Source organism: Tetrao urogallus (assembly GCF_951394365.1).
Source record: "Tetrao urogallus genome assembly, chromosome: 4".
Classification (NCBI taxonomy): domain Eukaryota; kingdom Metazoa; phylum Chordata; class Aves; order Galliformes; family Phasianidae; genus Tetrao; species Tetrao urogallus.
Window position 1 is genome coordinate 49,420,727 of NC_136817.1, and position 17,540 is coordinate 49,438,266.

At 39.7% G+C, this 17,540-nt stretch overlaps 1 protein-coding gene across 1 annotated transcript in view; it reads left to right on the forward strand.

Moving 5' to 3' along the window:
- Positions 1-4,812: 4,812 nt before the first annotated feature.
- Positions 4,813-17,540, forward strand: part of RFC1 (replication factor C subunit 1) — a gene marked incomplete at both ends in the record, with an annotated part of 31,174 nt that continues 18,446 nt past the window's right edge. Inside the window, 4 exons of the mRNA XM_079534625.1 lie at positions 4,813-4,848; positions 5,628-5,756; positions 6,151-6,226; positions 8,119-8,238. Of these exons, the coding sequence (XP_079390751.1) occupies positions 4,813-4,848; positions 5,628-5,756; positions 6,151-6,226; positions 8,119-8,238 (361 nt within the window). The remainder of the gene's footprint in view (positions 4,849-5,627; positions 5,757-6,150; positions 6,227-8,118; positions 8,239-17,540) is intronic.

Sequence of the window (17,540 nt, forward strand, 5' to 3'; positions counted from 1 at the left end):
GGGGTGGGCGGAAGCCATGGAGTCGGAGGCGTCCCGCTAGCGAGGTCACCAACGCCGCGGCCGCCAGCAGCATGGTGAGCGCGCAGAGCGGCGTAGCGCCGCCCCGCGCCGCGAGGACCGGGGCTCTGAGCAAAGGCCGCGGGCCAGGCGCCGCGCGGGCGGCTCTGGCCGCGAGGGGGGGGTGGCATCGCGCAGATCGCGCCGTTGGGGCCGCGTGGCGGTTGCGCGCCTTCCCGGCGCGTGCGGCTGCAGCCCCCGTGCCACTGGAGCCGTTGGCGCGCGGCGCGGCTCTCTGCCGAGTAGGTCCCGCGCTCAGGTGCGGAGGCCGTCGGTGCTGCGGTTGCGGTGTCGAGGCCGCCGCCTGCGGGCCCGGTTCCAGCGTGTGGAAGAGCGCACGGAACCGGCCGCCCCTCGGCTTACTGTTCTGAGCGGGAGGTGTCCGCGCCTCCTGTCGCCCCCGGACGCGGCGGGGTACCGGCGCGGGCCGTGCGCTCGCCCACTGAGAGCATTCCATGCTTCCATCCCCCCCAGCGCTGCCTGCCCGGCCGCTCGCCGCCTCTTGCGGTAGGCCGGATACGTGAGAGCGTTTCTATTTCAGCGCAGGGCGCTGTATCGCGTTTGCAGAAAATTAAGTACTTGAAAGTCTGAAAGTAAATGTGATTACCGGTAATGGAGGATGCAGCCCTAAAGCGATTGTAACTATAAACACACGTGTGTCCCTCTGTGTCCTTTCCAAAGCGCTTCCCGCTTACACAGCCATTATAAGATGGGCTGCTGTATCGTCTGTTGCTCGCATACATTGGTTTCTGCTCAGTGGGGGTCTCTGCAAGTTCTGTACTGTCTTAACTAAAAAATGTTATACAAAGCCGGGTTGGCTCAACTTTGGTTTTAGACTTTTCACATAGATCTTAATATCTTCTACCCAATGCTAAGCACTAATGGGCAGCGCTGTCTCTGTCTGCCAGCACTGAGAGCCCTGACACGAATGACCTGTGGTATTTAAGTCACCAGCTGCCCCACACGGGCTGCTGAAGCTCTGCAGCAGAACAAGGCATTTGCTGCCTCCCTTGCCACTGCCTGTCAGAAAGCTGAACTTCCTAGAAGACCCTCCCTTCCCTTTGGTATTCTGCTTCTGAGTGTCCCGCATCTCTCAGTGTTGGTACTTCCTAGAAGAGAGGAAGACTGCCAGTGTGGAGAAAGGATGAGCTGCCTCAGTCCGTGTGGCATTTCTTTCCAGTGCTGAAGAGAAGTGGCTGTACAGCACTGCAGTTGTGAAGGTAGAGGCAAAAAAAATAGCAGTGTCATTATCCCTGTACCCTGCTCTGTGATATTCAGGAGCAGCTGGGGTGCGCTGGGATGTAATACTGGGCTCTTACAAACAGACTTTTATCGTGTAGTGCCCAACAGAAGTGTCCCCTGTCAGATTGGTTCTTCAGCTTATCAGCTGCAGAATGCAGCTTATGAGCTGATGTGTGCAGTTACACAATTAGTTGATTGGTGGGGGAAGGGATTCAATTTTTACCTAAATTAATTGCCTGACCCAGTTCCTGTGTGAAGAGCTGTACTGATACAGCTGAGATGTGTGGTGGGGAGCAGGGCTACCTGAGCTGCCTCCAGCTGAGAGAAACAGTCCTGTGCCAATGCTGTGGCATAAGCCGCTGCATACATAGAACTGGGATTCTGCTCTAGAAATGCTGTGTGGTACCTGTGCCTCAATTACCACCATTAACTTCAGTATAGTTATCCAGCCAGGTTTAACTGAAGTGATGTTATACGATTGATTTCAGGTAATGCAATTTTTCTGGAGATGCCAGATGTCAGAGCTGATGTTTTTGCAAAATGTGCACTAAAATAGACTGTAAATAAGTATGAGCTATCCTGCACAAGCAAGGCACTTGTGGACACCTTTTGGAGTACTTCAAGCTGTGCTGCTTCCCATTGCAGTCATTGAGCTGAGTTGATGAAATTCAGTTTTCTGTTTCAGAATGTAGTTCAGAGATGCAAACATATTTGTATGATGTTATTTTGAAAAGTATTCTGCTTTATTGGACACTGGTCTTTTAAAACTGTTACTTAAAGAGGTTGATGCTGCGGGGATTGCTCTGTCATTTAAACACTGGAGCAGCTGTTATTGCAGGAAAAAATGTCACAGAAAACCAATATGGAATGCTTATTTCTGAACTTTTCTTTTTAACTGAATATTTACTGAAGTCTTGAAAGTTATCCTGGCAAGCTCTTTGGATTGCCACCCTTTAGTACTAATAACAAGTGGGTTTCGCTTTCTATTTCTCCTTAGTAAAATGGGTGTATACAAATCTTCCAAGAGAAAACATGCAGCCTACTGTGATTTGTTGCTGTCTTGTAAGATTGAGGATTTGAAACAATAGTCAAATGGCACGAGCTAGACTGCAGAGCCAGTACTGAGGTTGTGCAGTTAGGAAGATAGCTGAGCAGGAGGCAGCCCACATGAACCCAGCTGTTCAGGCTCTCCTGGTCTTAGGCATTACCTACCTCCCTAATCTAGTGGGAGTGATCAGAAGTATTGGGCCTTGACTGGGACTGTGGCTAGGTCTCTGCAAAATTTGGTGCTCACATGTGGCTCAGAATCCTTTATTTGGTAGCTGTGATTTCAGATGCCTCTAAACTGTCACACTAAGCAGTAATTTCATTGACCCTCCCTCTTATTTGTATGAAACCGCTCTAAGTTATGCATAGGATTGGTGCTGCTGAAGCACCCCGGGGAGCTGCACTAAAATAGCCCCAGCTCTTTAGTTCTTTAAAGGATTGCCTGGGCACTCGTGCTGGTCAGTGTTTCTCCACAGGCACACAGGACACAGGTGCCAGAGGAGATGTTACATTGCCTTCTCTCATTTGAGTGAGCATATGCAGTTCTGCCAAATGGTGAACTTGGGAATGAGTGGCATTATATACCAACAGTATAGTTGGTCACAGGATGTTGAATAGGTAAAACCAGAATGGTGGCTGGCAATGCTATCTGGGAACCAAGCTTACGTAGTGCATCTCCTGGAGTCGTTTTGATCGATACATATACTGCTTCATTTCTGCAATAGGTGCAATGAATTGTCTGACGTCCCTTGATAAATAGCATAAAATCTTTCTGTTATGAATCTCAGATAAAAACTTCTCTGAAAGATGACTTTATTGTTGCACTGTGATGTACTGGTATCCCACGCGGTTTTGAATTCACCATCTGTTATAGCCCAGCCGTGGCTAACAAGGTTACTTTTCCTTCTCAAGAGTAGGATGACTGGAGGAAATTGGGGGATATATAACTGAAGATTGAAGAAAATGGTACGTAGTTGCTGAATTTCCTTTGTAGCTTAGGGCTCTGTAGTTTAGTCACTCATAAGAAGATTGTCAATATGGGAAATGAAAATTTATTACTTAAATAAAATCCTTTATTCAGAAATGGCCTGAAATGGTGGCTTCTGTGTGGTTACATTTACAGTGTTTAATACGCTCATACAGTACTAGAAATACAGAAGGAAATATGCTGCTGTTTCTGAGGACTGATAATTTGCAGCCAAGATAACAGTGTTGTGTTAGAACAGGGAAGCAGTTTTAGAATCTGTAGTTGCTATATTACAGCAGCACTTTCAAGGAAAAAGTAGTGTGGTGGTGATTGATTGCTTGATAGTTAGAAGATGCTGCTTTGAGCAAAACAAAAAAGTCATGAGATCTGATGAGACAGAAAATAAGAATTTATGTGGTATGATTTAGGCTTTAGCAGTCGAGAAACAGTGATGAAAGTAGTGGAAGATGCTGGGGCAGGCAGATGAGTTTCATGCATCTCCTTTATTAAGCCTTCATTTCAGAATCCAGGATATGATGGTTTTGCCATACAATTTCCATCAGTCTGTAACAAAACAGTCTAATATTAATGCAGATCAGCACACTCAAGGAGTTTTTAGTTAAGTTACTAGAATGGAGTTACTAGTGATTTAAAAATAATTATTCACCAGATATTTTAAAGTTATAACTAACATCTATCACTATGAGAATCTCACCTTAATCTAAAGTCAGTTTGATTTGCAGTGTTGTAGTGTTTAAATTCTGTTACTATGTAAAAGATCTAGTGAGGACTGTAAGCAGTTTTTCTCTTGTGTTGCCATGTAAGAGGTCAGTAATGCTGATGGAGTTATCGGGGTCACAAATCTACTACATAACTTCTTAGGGTTTTTTTAAGTAGGTGCTTTGCTCAAACGTTCTGACTCTGTGGTCAGAATTTCAGAGTGTTAGACTGTGGCGTGAGGAGTGTGTGTAAAACAGCTGAGTGTTGAGAATTGATGCCTCAAGGAGCAGATTCCATAGATAGAAACGTGTACAGTCTTACTGAAGAGGAACTCTTGTCAGTCTACCAGTGTTCATTTGTTGGATCAGTCACATATGCAGGTAAAAAGTAAACAGACTGCGTTTCTACAGGAAATAACACTTCTGATTCTAGAAAATTGCTTTAAGCTAAGCATACTAAATAAATCTGTATGTGGCCCATTTTATGCTTTCAAGTTCTTTATTCCGTTGGTTTTCAGCCCAATAAACTCTGCTAATCCAAATCATGAGGGAACTGGTGAGAAAAAAGGAACCTGATGCAGACATAATCATTGATCATGTTTGTATGGAGATTTCATGTTATGTTTTCTTTAGCATTTACTACTTTAACACTACCTAGATGTGTGATAGCTGCTGCTCTCTAATAGGGAATAGTTAGCAGCTGGGGAGGGTAGGGCCCTGAGCCACAGCCCTTACCTGCCATATATTTTGGCCATACCAGAGACTTTCTTTAAAGCTGAAATGGCTGCTGCCCCTGGAAGTGGTGATACCAAGGAGGTACAGATTTTGTGCTTCTTTTTTAATGATGCTGTAATGCTAGTTTAATAAACGGCTGTCAGATAGGGTTTTGGGGGGGGGGGGGGGGCTGGCGCTTATTTTAATTGTAGATTCAGTTTCTAGTCTTGAGTAGAGCTTTTTATGGTTCTTCTATGGTAGGATAAGAAAATACGGTTCCAAAATCCACCTTTTGGAGTCTTGTATTCTTAATATAATTAACTTTTGTCTTTGTTGAAATCTTAATTTGCTTTTTGCTAGCTAATTTTTTCAGTGAGATCGGAGTTACTGCCTTAAATTTGTTAGAAGGTGGAGGGTATGGTACGTCCTGCCAGTAGGCTGCTTTGTAGCTCCTGGTACTTCTTGTCTTTTCACATTGCGCTCTACATCATGCCCAAGTTGGTCACGTTAACTATCAAAATACTTTGGGCTCAGTTTGTGATGATTAAGTGGAAAAAAGCAACCCCAGGCAGACGTCTGTTTGAAGTCACTGCATTTCATTGCTAATGAAAGATTCTGAGTGTGTAAGATGACTCTCGAAAGGGGAAAAATACCTTTTTTTGTGACTGAGAGACAAGAGAAAGGCTGTGCAGTGTCTGAGCGCTGCTTTTAACTATTTAGTCTTTGTTTTGTAATTTTGAGGAAAGACTTGTAGATCAACAAATAACAGGAGCTGCTGAGAGTAATATTCATTCTTTCAAGTGCTCTGCTCTTTTGCAGTGTGAAACTTCTAGGAGTTACTTGTATTTAAAACCTTATGAAAGTGTTTGTCCTTTAAATAGGATATCCGGAAATTCTTTGGAGTTGTGCCTCATGGAAAGCAACAGGAGTGCCAGGCTGTGAAAAAGAGTGAGAAGATAAAAAATGGGGAAGGAGAATCGAGTGGGAAGAAGAGGGGAAAGGAAACAAAGGTGAGTCTTGCTTTCCTTATTTGTAAGGTGCTTCATTTCTTGATTACGTGATTGTTTGTATCATTGTTTTTTAAAGTCATAACTTTAAAAACTTGGAACAGCTTGAAAATCTGTTTGATTTCCTTTAATTGGCATTAAAGTGGAGTATTTACTATCAGTGTAATTGCCTGCTGTTTACTTGGAGCATGCTGAACTTTGCTAGTGCAGTTAGTTCCTCATCTCCTCTCCCTGGCCCCTCTTCCACTCCCACCCACAAGTTAGAAAAAGATTGTTCTTAAAAGTAATACTCATAAATAAATTATCTGTCAGAAATGGTTTTAAACTCATAAATTTAAGCTGATTAAAGGCTGGGAGGACCTGTTTGCTGGTTGAGCCAATAAATTTTTTCTTCTAGGTGAAGAGTTCACCCAGTGAAGATGTTCCCAAACAAAAGCAGGCGTACAAGAAAAAAAGAATAATCTATGATTCAGGTGATGTTCACAGTTGTCTCAGAATACTCCTTTCTATCTTTTGCATAAGGGTTGATTAGGTAAATGCTACATCTGACAGAAAGCTGTGCTTGGTTTGTTGTAAATGCAATTAAGAACACTTCATAGGTAGCCCTGCTAGGGGAGGGAGGTATCTTTGAATGCACTGGTGATTTTTATTGCTTCACTGTAATGATTGTTTGATAGTTAAAAATGACGGATGAGAGAAGCCTGTGCCTTGCGTGTGCATTTCTAACAAAGCTTCTGTTTAAAAAGTAAAATTAAAAACTACTCTGAGTAGCTAATTCTATTAAAATTCCAGAACTTCATGGTTATGAAGAGATATATAGATACATATATAGACTATGGGGAGTTTTTAGTTTTTCCTGCCCTGTTAAGATAAGTAGCACCATACCCTGGATACAGGTGACTGGCTGTGTAGTATAACTTTACAATTGCATAAATGTATTATGGTTTTAAATGTATCATCTGGAACTTATTTCTTCCATTATTTAAAACACTAATCATAATTTTCTAAAAATATTGTGTGTAATAATAAGGAAAACACCTTTTATAGCACTCATAAATGAAAAACAAACAAATAAAGAGCAATAAAGAAACCACAAATAAACCATTAGCCTGTCAGGTTCGTGAAATTAAAATGGGGTTTTTGAACTTCTGCATTATTCCTATCTGTGATATCATTTAATCTCTGGCTGGTTTCTGAACATCTGTGAAAGCATCAAACTGGCAGCAGGAGTTTCTACAATTCTTCCACTGAAGACTTTATCTTGAAGTTTTAGTGACTTAGTAGAAGATGGATTCTTCTGTAGAAGAGAAGGGGTGACTCGCATCTGTCAGAATGATGCTATTTTATAATAGCGTGCAGATGTGTTCAAATAAACTGTTTTACACACAGCTTGTTGTAGGGAATAGCAGTAGAAATATTTCTGTTTAGAGCTGGAGTACAGAGGTAATACATAATTCAACTTCTACCTTTAAATATTTGCACAATTTCACCATAGTGCTGTTATTGTCAGATATTGCTAATTTTTGCCCATTGTCAATAGGAGAAGAGAAATACTGCTCTGAGTTCATAAAGATGGAGAATTTTTTTTTTTTTTTTTTTTTTTTTTGAGAATAAAGTCAATTAGGCATGGATTTTTTTCAATATATTTTTATATTCATTTTCTGTTATTATAATTTTAATTATATATTAGGATTTAATGTGGAAAAAGCTAGGCTTTGAAGTGTAACTTTCTGTTAAACATGCTAGTTGCGTCTGCTGCTTCAGCCTGTCCTGCATACTTATTTGGATGTTGGCATATATCGTCTTCTGTGGGATAGGTTTGTCCTCCTGGCAGCTTTTGGGATGTAGAGGATGTTGAGCTGAGTGGCAGCCTAGCAGTGTTCTCCTGAGAAATGAAGGAATACAACCTCATTTATCTACTCTAGCCTGTTGATAGGTTTTGGAAATAGGTATTGTAGAATAAGCCAACGTAATGGCTTATTATATATAATGTATTATCTCCAATGCCTTATAAATTTAATCTGGCTAATAAACCTATGCTGAAGGTCCATTGTGATGAGGTGTGGGTGGTTTTTATAATTTTTATATTTAAAACTTGTGGTAATCTGACAGTTGTGCTCATTTTTGGGGGGGATTTTAGACAGATGCAGCTATTCCTAGATGTGTAACAACATTTCCCTACTCTTAACAAACAAGCAAAAATTTTAGAGTAATGAGGCTGTGCTCTGACCTTCCATGTAACACCTTTTTCTAACACAGCTGATTGATTGTATGTGAACACATTAACTGATGTTAGAAGATTTATTACTTAAAGTCTGTATTGTATATGGAAGAAATGTACATTTATGCTGTGGTCAAAATACAGATTCAGAAGAGGAAGTGCAGTCTGTGAAAAAAACCAAGAAGGCATCAGAGAAGAAAGCAGCTACTTCAAAACTTGGTCAAGTTCTAAAGCAGCACCCTGTTGTCTATGTTTCAGAGACAGGTAATGGAAACGTGATGCTTTGTGTGCAGTTGTAGTGGGGTGGGTTGCATCATAGGGTTGTTTGACTGATGTACTCTTAAATACTTGTAATAAGACCTCATACAGAGAACAAAAGATTATGTTTTCCTTAAGCTAACAAGAAGCACTTTTGAATTTTAGTCTCTGCTATTGTGGAAAGCAGTGTAATTCTGAGTAGTGATTAGAATTAGGCATGTGACTTCACAAGCTGGAATGTTTCTATTTGCTTCATAGCTGTAGAGGAGGCAAGTATGTATGTATGAGATGTCTTTTTCATACAGTTAAGCACGTTTTTTGAAATGGCTGTTGGTTACCATAAGTAGGCTTGAAAATCTGGATTTTAATTTAGCTTTGTGTATGATTTTCCATGTCTTTAAACTTTGAAGAATATATTGGTGAGTGCAAAAAAAAAACTTTTTTTTTTTTTTTAAAAAACATTATTTGTCTGTTGGTCTCTTTTTGTGTGATTGTTCCTTCAGGTTTTCTTTGTTCTATCATGAGGCTGTTTTGTTTACAGCTCGTTACTTCTTCACATCATGCAGTTTCCTTTCTTAAATTGGAGATGTTATGGAGAAGTTGCTGGTATTGGTTGAGAGGTAGACAGCAGCTTATGAAGGCTCGTCTTCAATTCTATGTGAATTGAGCATATTCAGGTTTTGTGAACTCTGGAATTTGTCTGTGGAAGTGAATTAACAGCTGTTCTGGTATTTAATACTTCAGTACATCTTGGGGATAGACTTCATTTGGCATCTGAAAACATTTGGCTGAATGTATGTGAATGCATGTGTTGTCATGTGAAGAGTTTTATTTTTGAGAGTATTTGATATATTTACAAGGATTTTTGCAACTTCTGGTTATGTTTTTATTAGTAATTGTTCTCCCAATGCATTTTCTGTAAGAGATCTTTTAGTGGCACTTAAGGGTATGACTGTATATGCAGGCAAAAAGAATCCAGTTATTAAAATAGTGACACTTATTGAGGTTCTGATTCCGATCCTCTTTGTAAGGTAAAGACTAAAAGTGTTCTGCTTCAGAATGGTGCACTGCTCTGAGCTGAAAGCTACTCTCTTTAAATCTTATCTTGTTACATTTGTTCTTTTCAGATTTGCTTTTAACACCAGTATATCTTTCTGCACTGGAGCTACTGTAACTTGACATTGATTTGTTGTAATGCAAATAAACTTTAGTATTTTGATACCAAGTACTGGTTACCATACTCAGATCACCTGTGTAAAAGGAACTGTAGCATTTCCCCAGAGTTACAACACTGTAGGGGCAGATTTTGGTCATGGAGGTGTTTCTTAGTGTGCGGGGTATCTGCCTATGTCTTGTTCCATGCTTCATCCAGTCTGAGTTTAGCTGAGGCTTTAATGTTAACTTAATGTTTTAACTTTAACTGAGGTCTTGTGCGTTTGTTTTGTGCTCTAGAGATCTTTACTAGCTGCAGTTCTTTCCCACTATAGATTCCTAGAAATTGATTAAAGCCTGTGCAGTGTTGAAACCAAACCTTCTTGGATAACACATGTTTTATAAGTGTTAGATTTCCAGTTCTTCTGTTAACCCTCTGAGTTTTGTTTGCTCTGGCATCCAATTAGAGGTGTGACTCAGCTGGCTTTTTCCTTTGCTCTGCCTCTTTCCTCCTCCGGGCTGTCTTCATAATCTCTGTTTCTGAGATGGATTGTGCTTATTTTACTTGTCCTAGATATTTGACCTGGCATTTATCTGTACTGTATTGTGTGTTGAGATGAACTCAATTTGCTAAGCTATCCCAAACACTTTTTCCATCTTGCTTGTTCCTGTCTTTTACTCAAAACTTAATTTCCTTTGACAGCTTTCCTAATAAATTATAAAGGATAGCATTGATCTCAAAATAGATAAATGATTGGATTCCTGGAGAACAAAAAGCATTGATTAGGTTCATGATAGGTTAGGCAATTCTAGGTGGTGTAATCAAGCTTTTCTTCAGAGGAATATAATGGGAGTGCTGGTCAAGGTTATTAGTGAAATCCCTGAGAACCATGGATCAAGGTTGCTCTTATCTAAAGACTGTTAAGTACATACAGGGTTGACTTAGTCTACGTCTGAAACAACATCTTTATAATCTTGAGACTTTTGAATTTTGTTTTTACTGAATCTGTATAAACTGTTTCTTCAGCTTATTGGAATTCGGGAGAGATTTCTGTCAAGTGTGTGACCCATCTATTTGCTTGGGATAAATATCTTTTAAAAGGATGGGGGGATCCCCCGTGTCACTGTGTGTGGGGGGGGAGGGGGATCCCCCGTGTCACTGTGGGGGGGGATCCAGTTTTCTTAAATACTGTTGCAGGAATTAGTTTCTGGTTTGGGTAAGAGTGGAAGTATTCGCTTGTGAAGTTTATTCACATTTTAGAAAGGTAAAAATAAAGCAGGAGTAATTGCTCTCTGGTTCTGTAAGAAATACTTTGTTAGTGAAACAAACTTAATGCTTATTTGAATTAATGATAGCCAGGGTGAAGTGAAGCTATTCTGGGAGGTAGCAAAGAGTCTTGGGGTGGGGAAGCCTGCCTTGTGGTAGAACAGGTGAGGGGATTGGGAAAAATCCAAATGTTTGTTGTACTTGTTAAATAGTCAAACAGTGTTATTTTAAAGAAGTGTGGAACCTTGGATTTTGTTTGTGGAAGATGACCTGTTGTTATGATGCAATGTAGCTTACCTGGTTTCATCATAAGTGGCTGTTTGGCAGGAACTGTGACTTAATTTGCTTTTAGTGAACAATAATCTATCTTATATATTGTGCAGCGGTATTTATGCATGTGTAGCAATTGCTTTGACAATCTGAATATTGTAAAATACAATTTATTTATTTGTTAAAGGCCTTATTCTAGGTGCTAGTCTGGATTACTTGTGAAGTTAGGAAAATGGAAGTTGGTAGAAGGTGAGTAGGATGGAAGTTACTGGAACGCTATTCCTCAAGGATTAGAATATAGGGCAAAAAAAGCACAGCTTGGCAGTGTGTTGTCTGAATACCAACTCTTTTCATACAGAGGATATCAAGAGAGAAGACATGGAAAAAATGGGTAAATGCTGGTGCTAGTGACCAAAAATCTCGCGAATCCAACCACTAGTTCAAAGTAGCAGCAGATAGTCAGTGAATAAGCACGTTTCATATTGAAACATCTCATAGGGAAGTAAAAAAAAAAATATCTCACTTTTACTTTCAGGGCAATATTAGCATTGTATGTACTTACAGGAGTGAAAATGAGTGAAAGTAGTAAAACAGGTCTTCATGAAGCAGCTTCTCTTCATCAGATTTTATGAAAGGTCAGTCAAACCTCAAGGAAGTTTGACTTAAAATACACCCGAGGAAGGATAGCATGGATTCTGGGAGAAATTCGATGGAGAAACAGGGACTGGTGTTGCAGAGGACAGTGTACAAAGTGTGTAGGAGCAAGCTGTGTGGAAATTAATTTATTTAGGCGCCTGGGTGCTCAGTGTACTTCTTAAAACTTGATTATGTGTCTTGTTTTTCCTTGCGTGAATCTGCAAATACTGGTAGAACAACAAAAGGGTCCTGTAATAATTCAGAAAAAGCAAGAAGAGCATTTTTGTAAGTGTACATGAATCTGACTTCAGGGCAGTGCATTGTGTACAAGGGCACTCGTTATAAGCCAGAACCTGGGGTTGTAAAAGAGGCAGTACGCAGCTATGGTTGGAGTAAACTTTGCACTCAACTATATATAATTTTTCAGAAGATAAAAAGCAGAACTTCTGAAGTTCTTCCTGTTCTGTTTGCTTTAGTCCCTCCCCATTTAATTTTTTTCCAATACTTATACATTACTGTAAGCATATTGTAACTATTCAGTAGATGTAATTTGAGTGATAAAATTGGCCAGGTGAAGTTCACTAGTTCACACTCTCCTTCATGGGCTTTCTGTGACTGTAATGCTTCTTAAGATTCTTGCGGGCTTGGGAAAAGCATAGCACTTGTTGAAAATGTCATCCTTGGGTCTTTTGATACAGCCATTTAATGGGGGCTTTTTCAGTTCCTTCATAGAGGATGTGCATTCGTTCTGTCTTTTGTATTAGTTATTGCCATGTTGAGAGCTAGTGAAGTTTTCTGGAGTCAGTTATGCTCCTAGGAATCAAAATTGCAATTTTTCTGTGGGTTTTTGAGGCTTAGTGTTTTAAAAAATACAACAGAATAGCAAAACTGCTTTTAGTATTCAAAGTATCTCCTAAGGGGTGTGCAGTCTTTTCTTTACCCAGTCAACTTGGAATAAAGCTATATTCAGCAAATCATTGTGTTAAGAAAACAGCAGAGCATAATTTATTTAGCCTATAATAATGAAAGGGAACTTCCCTGACCTCAAAGACATGGATCCTTTAAAAAAAAAAAAAAAAAAAACACCCTGCCTAGCTCTTAAGATGTAATTATTGTTAAAGGAGCCATGAGTTGCAGTTTGGAGTAGTACTTCCCCATTCCTTCCCCATCCCCAGTGACCTTTTACCTCTCCTGAGGTGTGGTTTCACACAAAATGTGTTTTTTAAAATAAAATTTTATTAACCCTGTTAGGTTTTTGAAGAAGCTTTGTAGTGAAAACTTAGTTTTGCGTTTAGAAAGTAGTATTATAGCTCCTCCTTATTTTACAAATATCAGTTTTAAGGTTTCTGAGCACATATCTGAGTTGTCCCCACTTGAATTTTCTTCAAGGTTCTTCCTCCACCTTGTTTCTTTGACAGCACTGAATGTTCTTATCATGCAGGTAACTTCAGACAATAAACCAGAACAAGAAGCTTCATTGTGTGGAGGGGACTCATATATGCTTTGGGAAAATAAAGCTGCTCTTATGGTGAAACTGACCAGTTCAAGTGCATCAAGCTCTCTGTAATGAACTGGAAAGTGTTAATGGACTGATAACTTCTGATTGCATGCCAGGGTGATACGTGCAGCAGTTTCTATGGCACTATGCTTATTTAATTTAAAGGGAGTTGCTCTAATTAGTGGTTTGCAGATTATTTATGGTGATGATCATTTATTTTAGATCTAAAAATATATCAGGATCTGTATTATTTTAATGGCACCAAAATGTCTTACTAGAGACATTTGTAAAAACAGAAATGTGCATATTTGACTAAGAGTTTCATTTGGAATTTACTGGATGGAAGAGTTTTAATGGTTATGTAGTTTGGCACTGAAGTGTGTAACTCCAATTAGGTGTGGCAGTTATTCCATTGAGGTTCTGGCATCCCAGAACCCTTTTGTGAAAGATACACAACCCTTAGTGAAAAATACAACAATTTCTTGAAATTATGTCTGCTAACTGGAAAATCCCAACAGATGTAAAAAAAAAAAAAATAAACGGATTTCAGAAGAATGGTACTTGGATGGTTCTGGTAGACTTTTAAATTTTTATAACAGAATGGAACCTTGACATGAGGATATAGGCAGAGCACTAACAATTATGGTTTAAAGTACATGTTTGTAGTACGCCTGAAATCAGTCAGCTTGTTGACAAATGACACTGGAAATCTAAATGACTACACAGACCAGTTTTTGAAATATGGATTGGAACTACTGTGATTTTAGATGAGGGTGATAGAGAATACGTTTTTAGGAGAGACGGTTATCATAGCTTTCTTAAAGACTTACTTTAAGCAAAAGTTGAATACAAAATGCAGAGTCCTAACTTGTGTTGGAACTGTTAAGTACTGGTAAACGCGTGCTTGAAGTAATAAATACAAGCATTACTTTATCCACCCTGAACTTCAGCTTGGCGGTAATTCCTACTGCAAGTTCTTTAGGGCAAGAGCCATCTGAAGCCCTTGTGCAGATGTAGCACCACTAAAACTGAAGAATATCCAGGGTGTTGTCATCTTACACAAGCAGTGAAGGTATAGTGACTTTTGGGGAGGATGCTATCCTCTAGCTGTGTTTAGAAGGCCTTTCTGTGAAAGTCTGCAAGCTTTTATGTTTAACATACTTTTTTCCTACTACATACTGCTTACTCCTTGTATAGATGCACTGCTTGTGTTTGGAGTTGGTATTAAAACCAAGCACTAACAAGCACTTGCAAATGGGCTGCAGGAGGTAGTTGATTAACCTCATTGTGCTGCTATAAAATGGAAGTCGGGTGTGTTCAGGTGTCACAGAGTAGTTTTTTAAACCCATCCAGGATGTAACAGTTATTGGTTGTTGCTAGGGCAGCTTGTTCGTGTAAATTACCTGGCGCAGAAGGACCCTGCTTCATGTGTAGTGTTTGTATCAAAAATAATTAAAAGCAATCTCCTGGCTGTCATGCACATCTGTTCCGTTAATCACACAAGTTTCTCTCTTTGTTACATCTACTTAATTTCCAGAAAACTCAACTAAAATGCGTGTCCTCAGCTTGCATTTGTAAGTCTTCAGAGGTAACGCTAGAAAAAAACCTAAACCTCAGATGTATTTGTTCAGTGTGTGCATTCCTTTTATAGCACACACAAAATGTGTGGATATAAACAGGAAATATTATTCTGATAGTAGTGTGCTGTTCTACAAATGTTCTACAGAGTAAAAGTCATCTGCTTGGTGATAAGATGAATTCCCATTTCTCAGCCTTAGTTGGGGTCAGGGACTTCTGCAGTCCCATCTCGACTGTTCACCTGGAAATTTCTGTAAGACAGGGCTATGAAAATGCTGCAATTGACCTATTTTGTCAGCTGAATTCAAAACTTTCCCCTGTGTTTTCCCAGAAATTGTTGTCTAGTTTCCATGAGTGGGAACGTCTTCCTCCCATTGTGGTAGCACAGAACTGGTCATACGGTGAGAAGCAGTGATCTGAGCAGTCTGGTAGCGGTGCTGGGACTCCCTTAGTACTTTTAAGGCTGTAAAATAGGTCACCTTCTTGTTTGTAAGGGAACTGTAAGTGTACAGCTGATTAATCAACCATGCTGTTGACTTCTGTGGCATTAGGCATGCACAAGGAAGAAGCGTGAAGGTGTTAGTGAAAAAGTTCAAGTTCTTACATGCAGGAAATAAGCGAGGGATGCCTGAAGATGAGGTAGACTTCTGATGTTTTGGAAAGTTCATGAACCCGAGATGAAACCAGCCGGAGCACCTGTGTGATAAAGCATCTGTTGGATGCCACCGAGTGCAGTCTGAGTGGCTTTGTTTCCTAATGACTGTTTTAGGGCTCTTGTCCATCTTTCTCTATTTACATCTATAGGTGGCTGTCCCGAAGTGCTGTCTCTTGTTCTTGCTGAGCACTTGCCGTGTGCAAATGCTTCCAATTCTGTTGTTTCTAGGAAGGACATAATTAAAGCAAAACTCTGGTCATCCGTGGTGCTTAGTACTGGCATCATAAATGACTCAAATCCACATCCTTTTTAATTAAAAGTTAATTATATTTACTCTACTTCCCTCTAATTGAGGGAAAGCAATATCCTGTTGGTTTTTTTATATTGCTATTTAAGTGGTTACAAGTGAATAAGGAAAAAAACTCAATCTTGTGTGCAGATTATATGATAGCAGTGGTAAATAAAGATTCTTTTCCAGCTTGGTAGCAGTCTTTAGATTAAAAAAAAAAAAAAAAGCAAACAAAACGCATTCATAGTTGGTCAGCTGAATGTCTTCTTGAACAAGTAAATGTAATTCCTCTCACATGCACTTGTTTTTTTTACTAATAAGTGCATTTTGCTCCTGCAAATGTATTTTCTCATTTAAACTAGAAATATCAAAAGAAGCAAAATTCTGAAACTGGGTTGAGATGAGCAGTCTCATAGCCAGACCTCACGCTGCTGTGGATTAGGAGCCTAAAGCATTTGGTGTCTGACTTTCCCAGATAGATAACAGTTAAAGTGAGCTAAATGGCAATAAAGGATCTACAGCTGCCTGAGCAAAATGTGTAATTGGGCTGAGAACAGTGAAGCTTTCAGAGGGACCTGGGCTTCAGTTTTGTCTTTCATATATTGCCTCATGAATTGAATTGGCTGAAATTCCATTTTCTGCTAGACAATTTTTTTATCTTCAGGCGTTCTTCATTTAACTGCTGAACCAATTTCTCCCCTTGTAGTACTTTGCTCTATTTTTCTTTCTCTGAACTTTCACAGGAATAGTCAGGATCCCTGTTGATTTATGTTATGTGCTGCTTGCTAAGTGACCAGGAGCAGGAAGTCACAGCTGGTGCCTAAAATGGTTGGGTGGCCTCCATCTGTTGAGAAACAGTGAACCAGAAGCAAAGATCTATAATTTTGTGTTTGTATAAAATAGAGATAGCAAGCATACAATGTAATTTAAACTTAGAAGTGATAAAGAAAACTTAGTGGCTGGAAAATGAATGTATGGTAGCAATAATAATGTGAATTTAAATGTAATTATAAAGCAGCTTGGAACATTTTTGTGCATGATGTGCTGTGTGAGTGATCAAAACATCTACATCTTGAGAAGTAAAACCAGACTTCAGTTAGGGGCATGCAAATATGACTGCCTCTGTTTCTTGCCAGTCAGTGAGCCTTATTCCTTTTGTATTGCCTTGTTCAGTTTGGGGCTTCACTTGCAGTTTGCTTGTTATGCCTTTTGAATTCTTAGAAGATTTCAAAAGAAAGTGTTTTTATTACTCATCAAAAAGTGATGTTTTTCTTCTATGGTGTTACATTGATCTGATGGTTTGGCAGTGGTATCCATAGCTTTTTGTATGCTTCAGTGATAGGGTTTCGCTTGTGTAACTATCAGCAGGGCTTCACAAGGTGACACACAACTCCTTGAAGTCCTTGGTGATCTTTTTTATTGATTTGACTGTGTGAAGAGTTTGGATCCAGAATGAATGGAAGACCATCAAGCTTTCTTTCTGTTTTCCATTGCTAGAAAACAATGTACGTGGGGAGGTTGGTGGCCCTGCTTCTGGCAGGGGGTTGGAGATTTGTGATCCTTGAGGTCCCTTCCAACCTAGGCCACTCTGTGATGTTATGAATCCTAAGAGCTAAAATTGAGTTTTGTTTTTGTTCAGTGATCTGTGGGCTAATATTTATTGCTACTGTGTGTACTGCTTCCTCCGCCTCCTGTGTTTGGAGGTGTCATTCTTTTTTATTAATTGAAAAATCTGGTTTTGTGTGTTGAACTCCTGTGTGATTCCTGCTTTCTCTGAAACGGCTGCATTTCTTTGAGATGCTTCTGGGTGTACTGGAAGGACAGCGAGTTTAACTGCAGAAATACAGAGGATAGAAGATAGCTTCTAGAATGTGTGACTAAGCAGAGATAGTTTAAGAGCACGCTTTGCTAACGCACTCACAAGGTGTGAGCAGGACTTGACAAATAACTAAGTAATTATTCA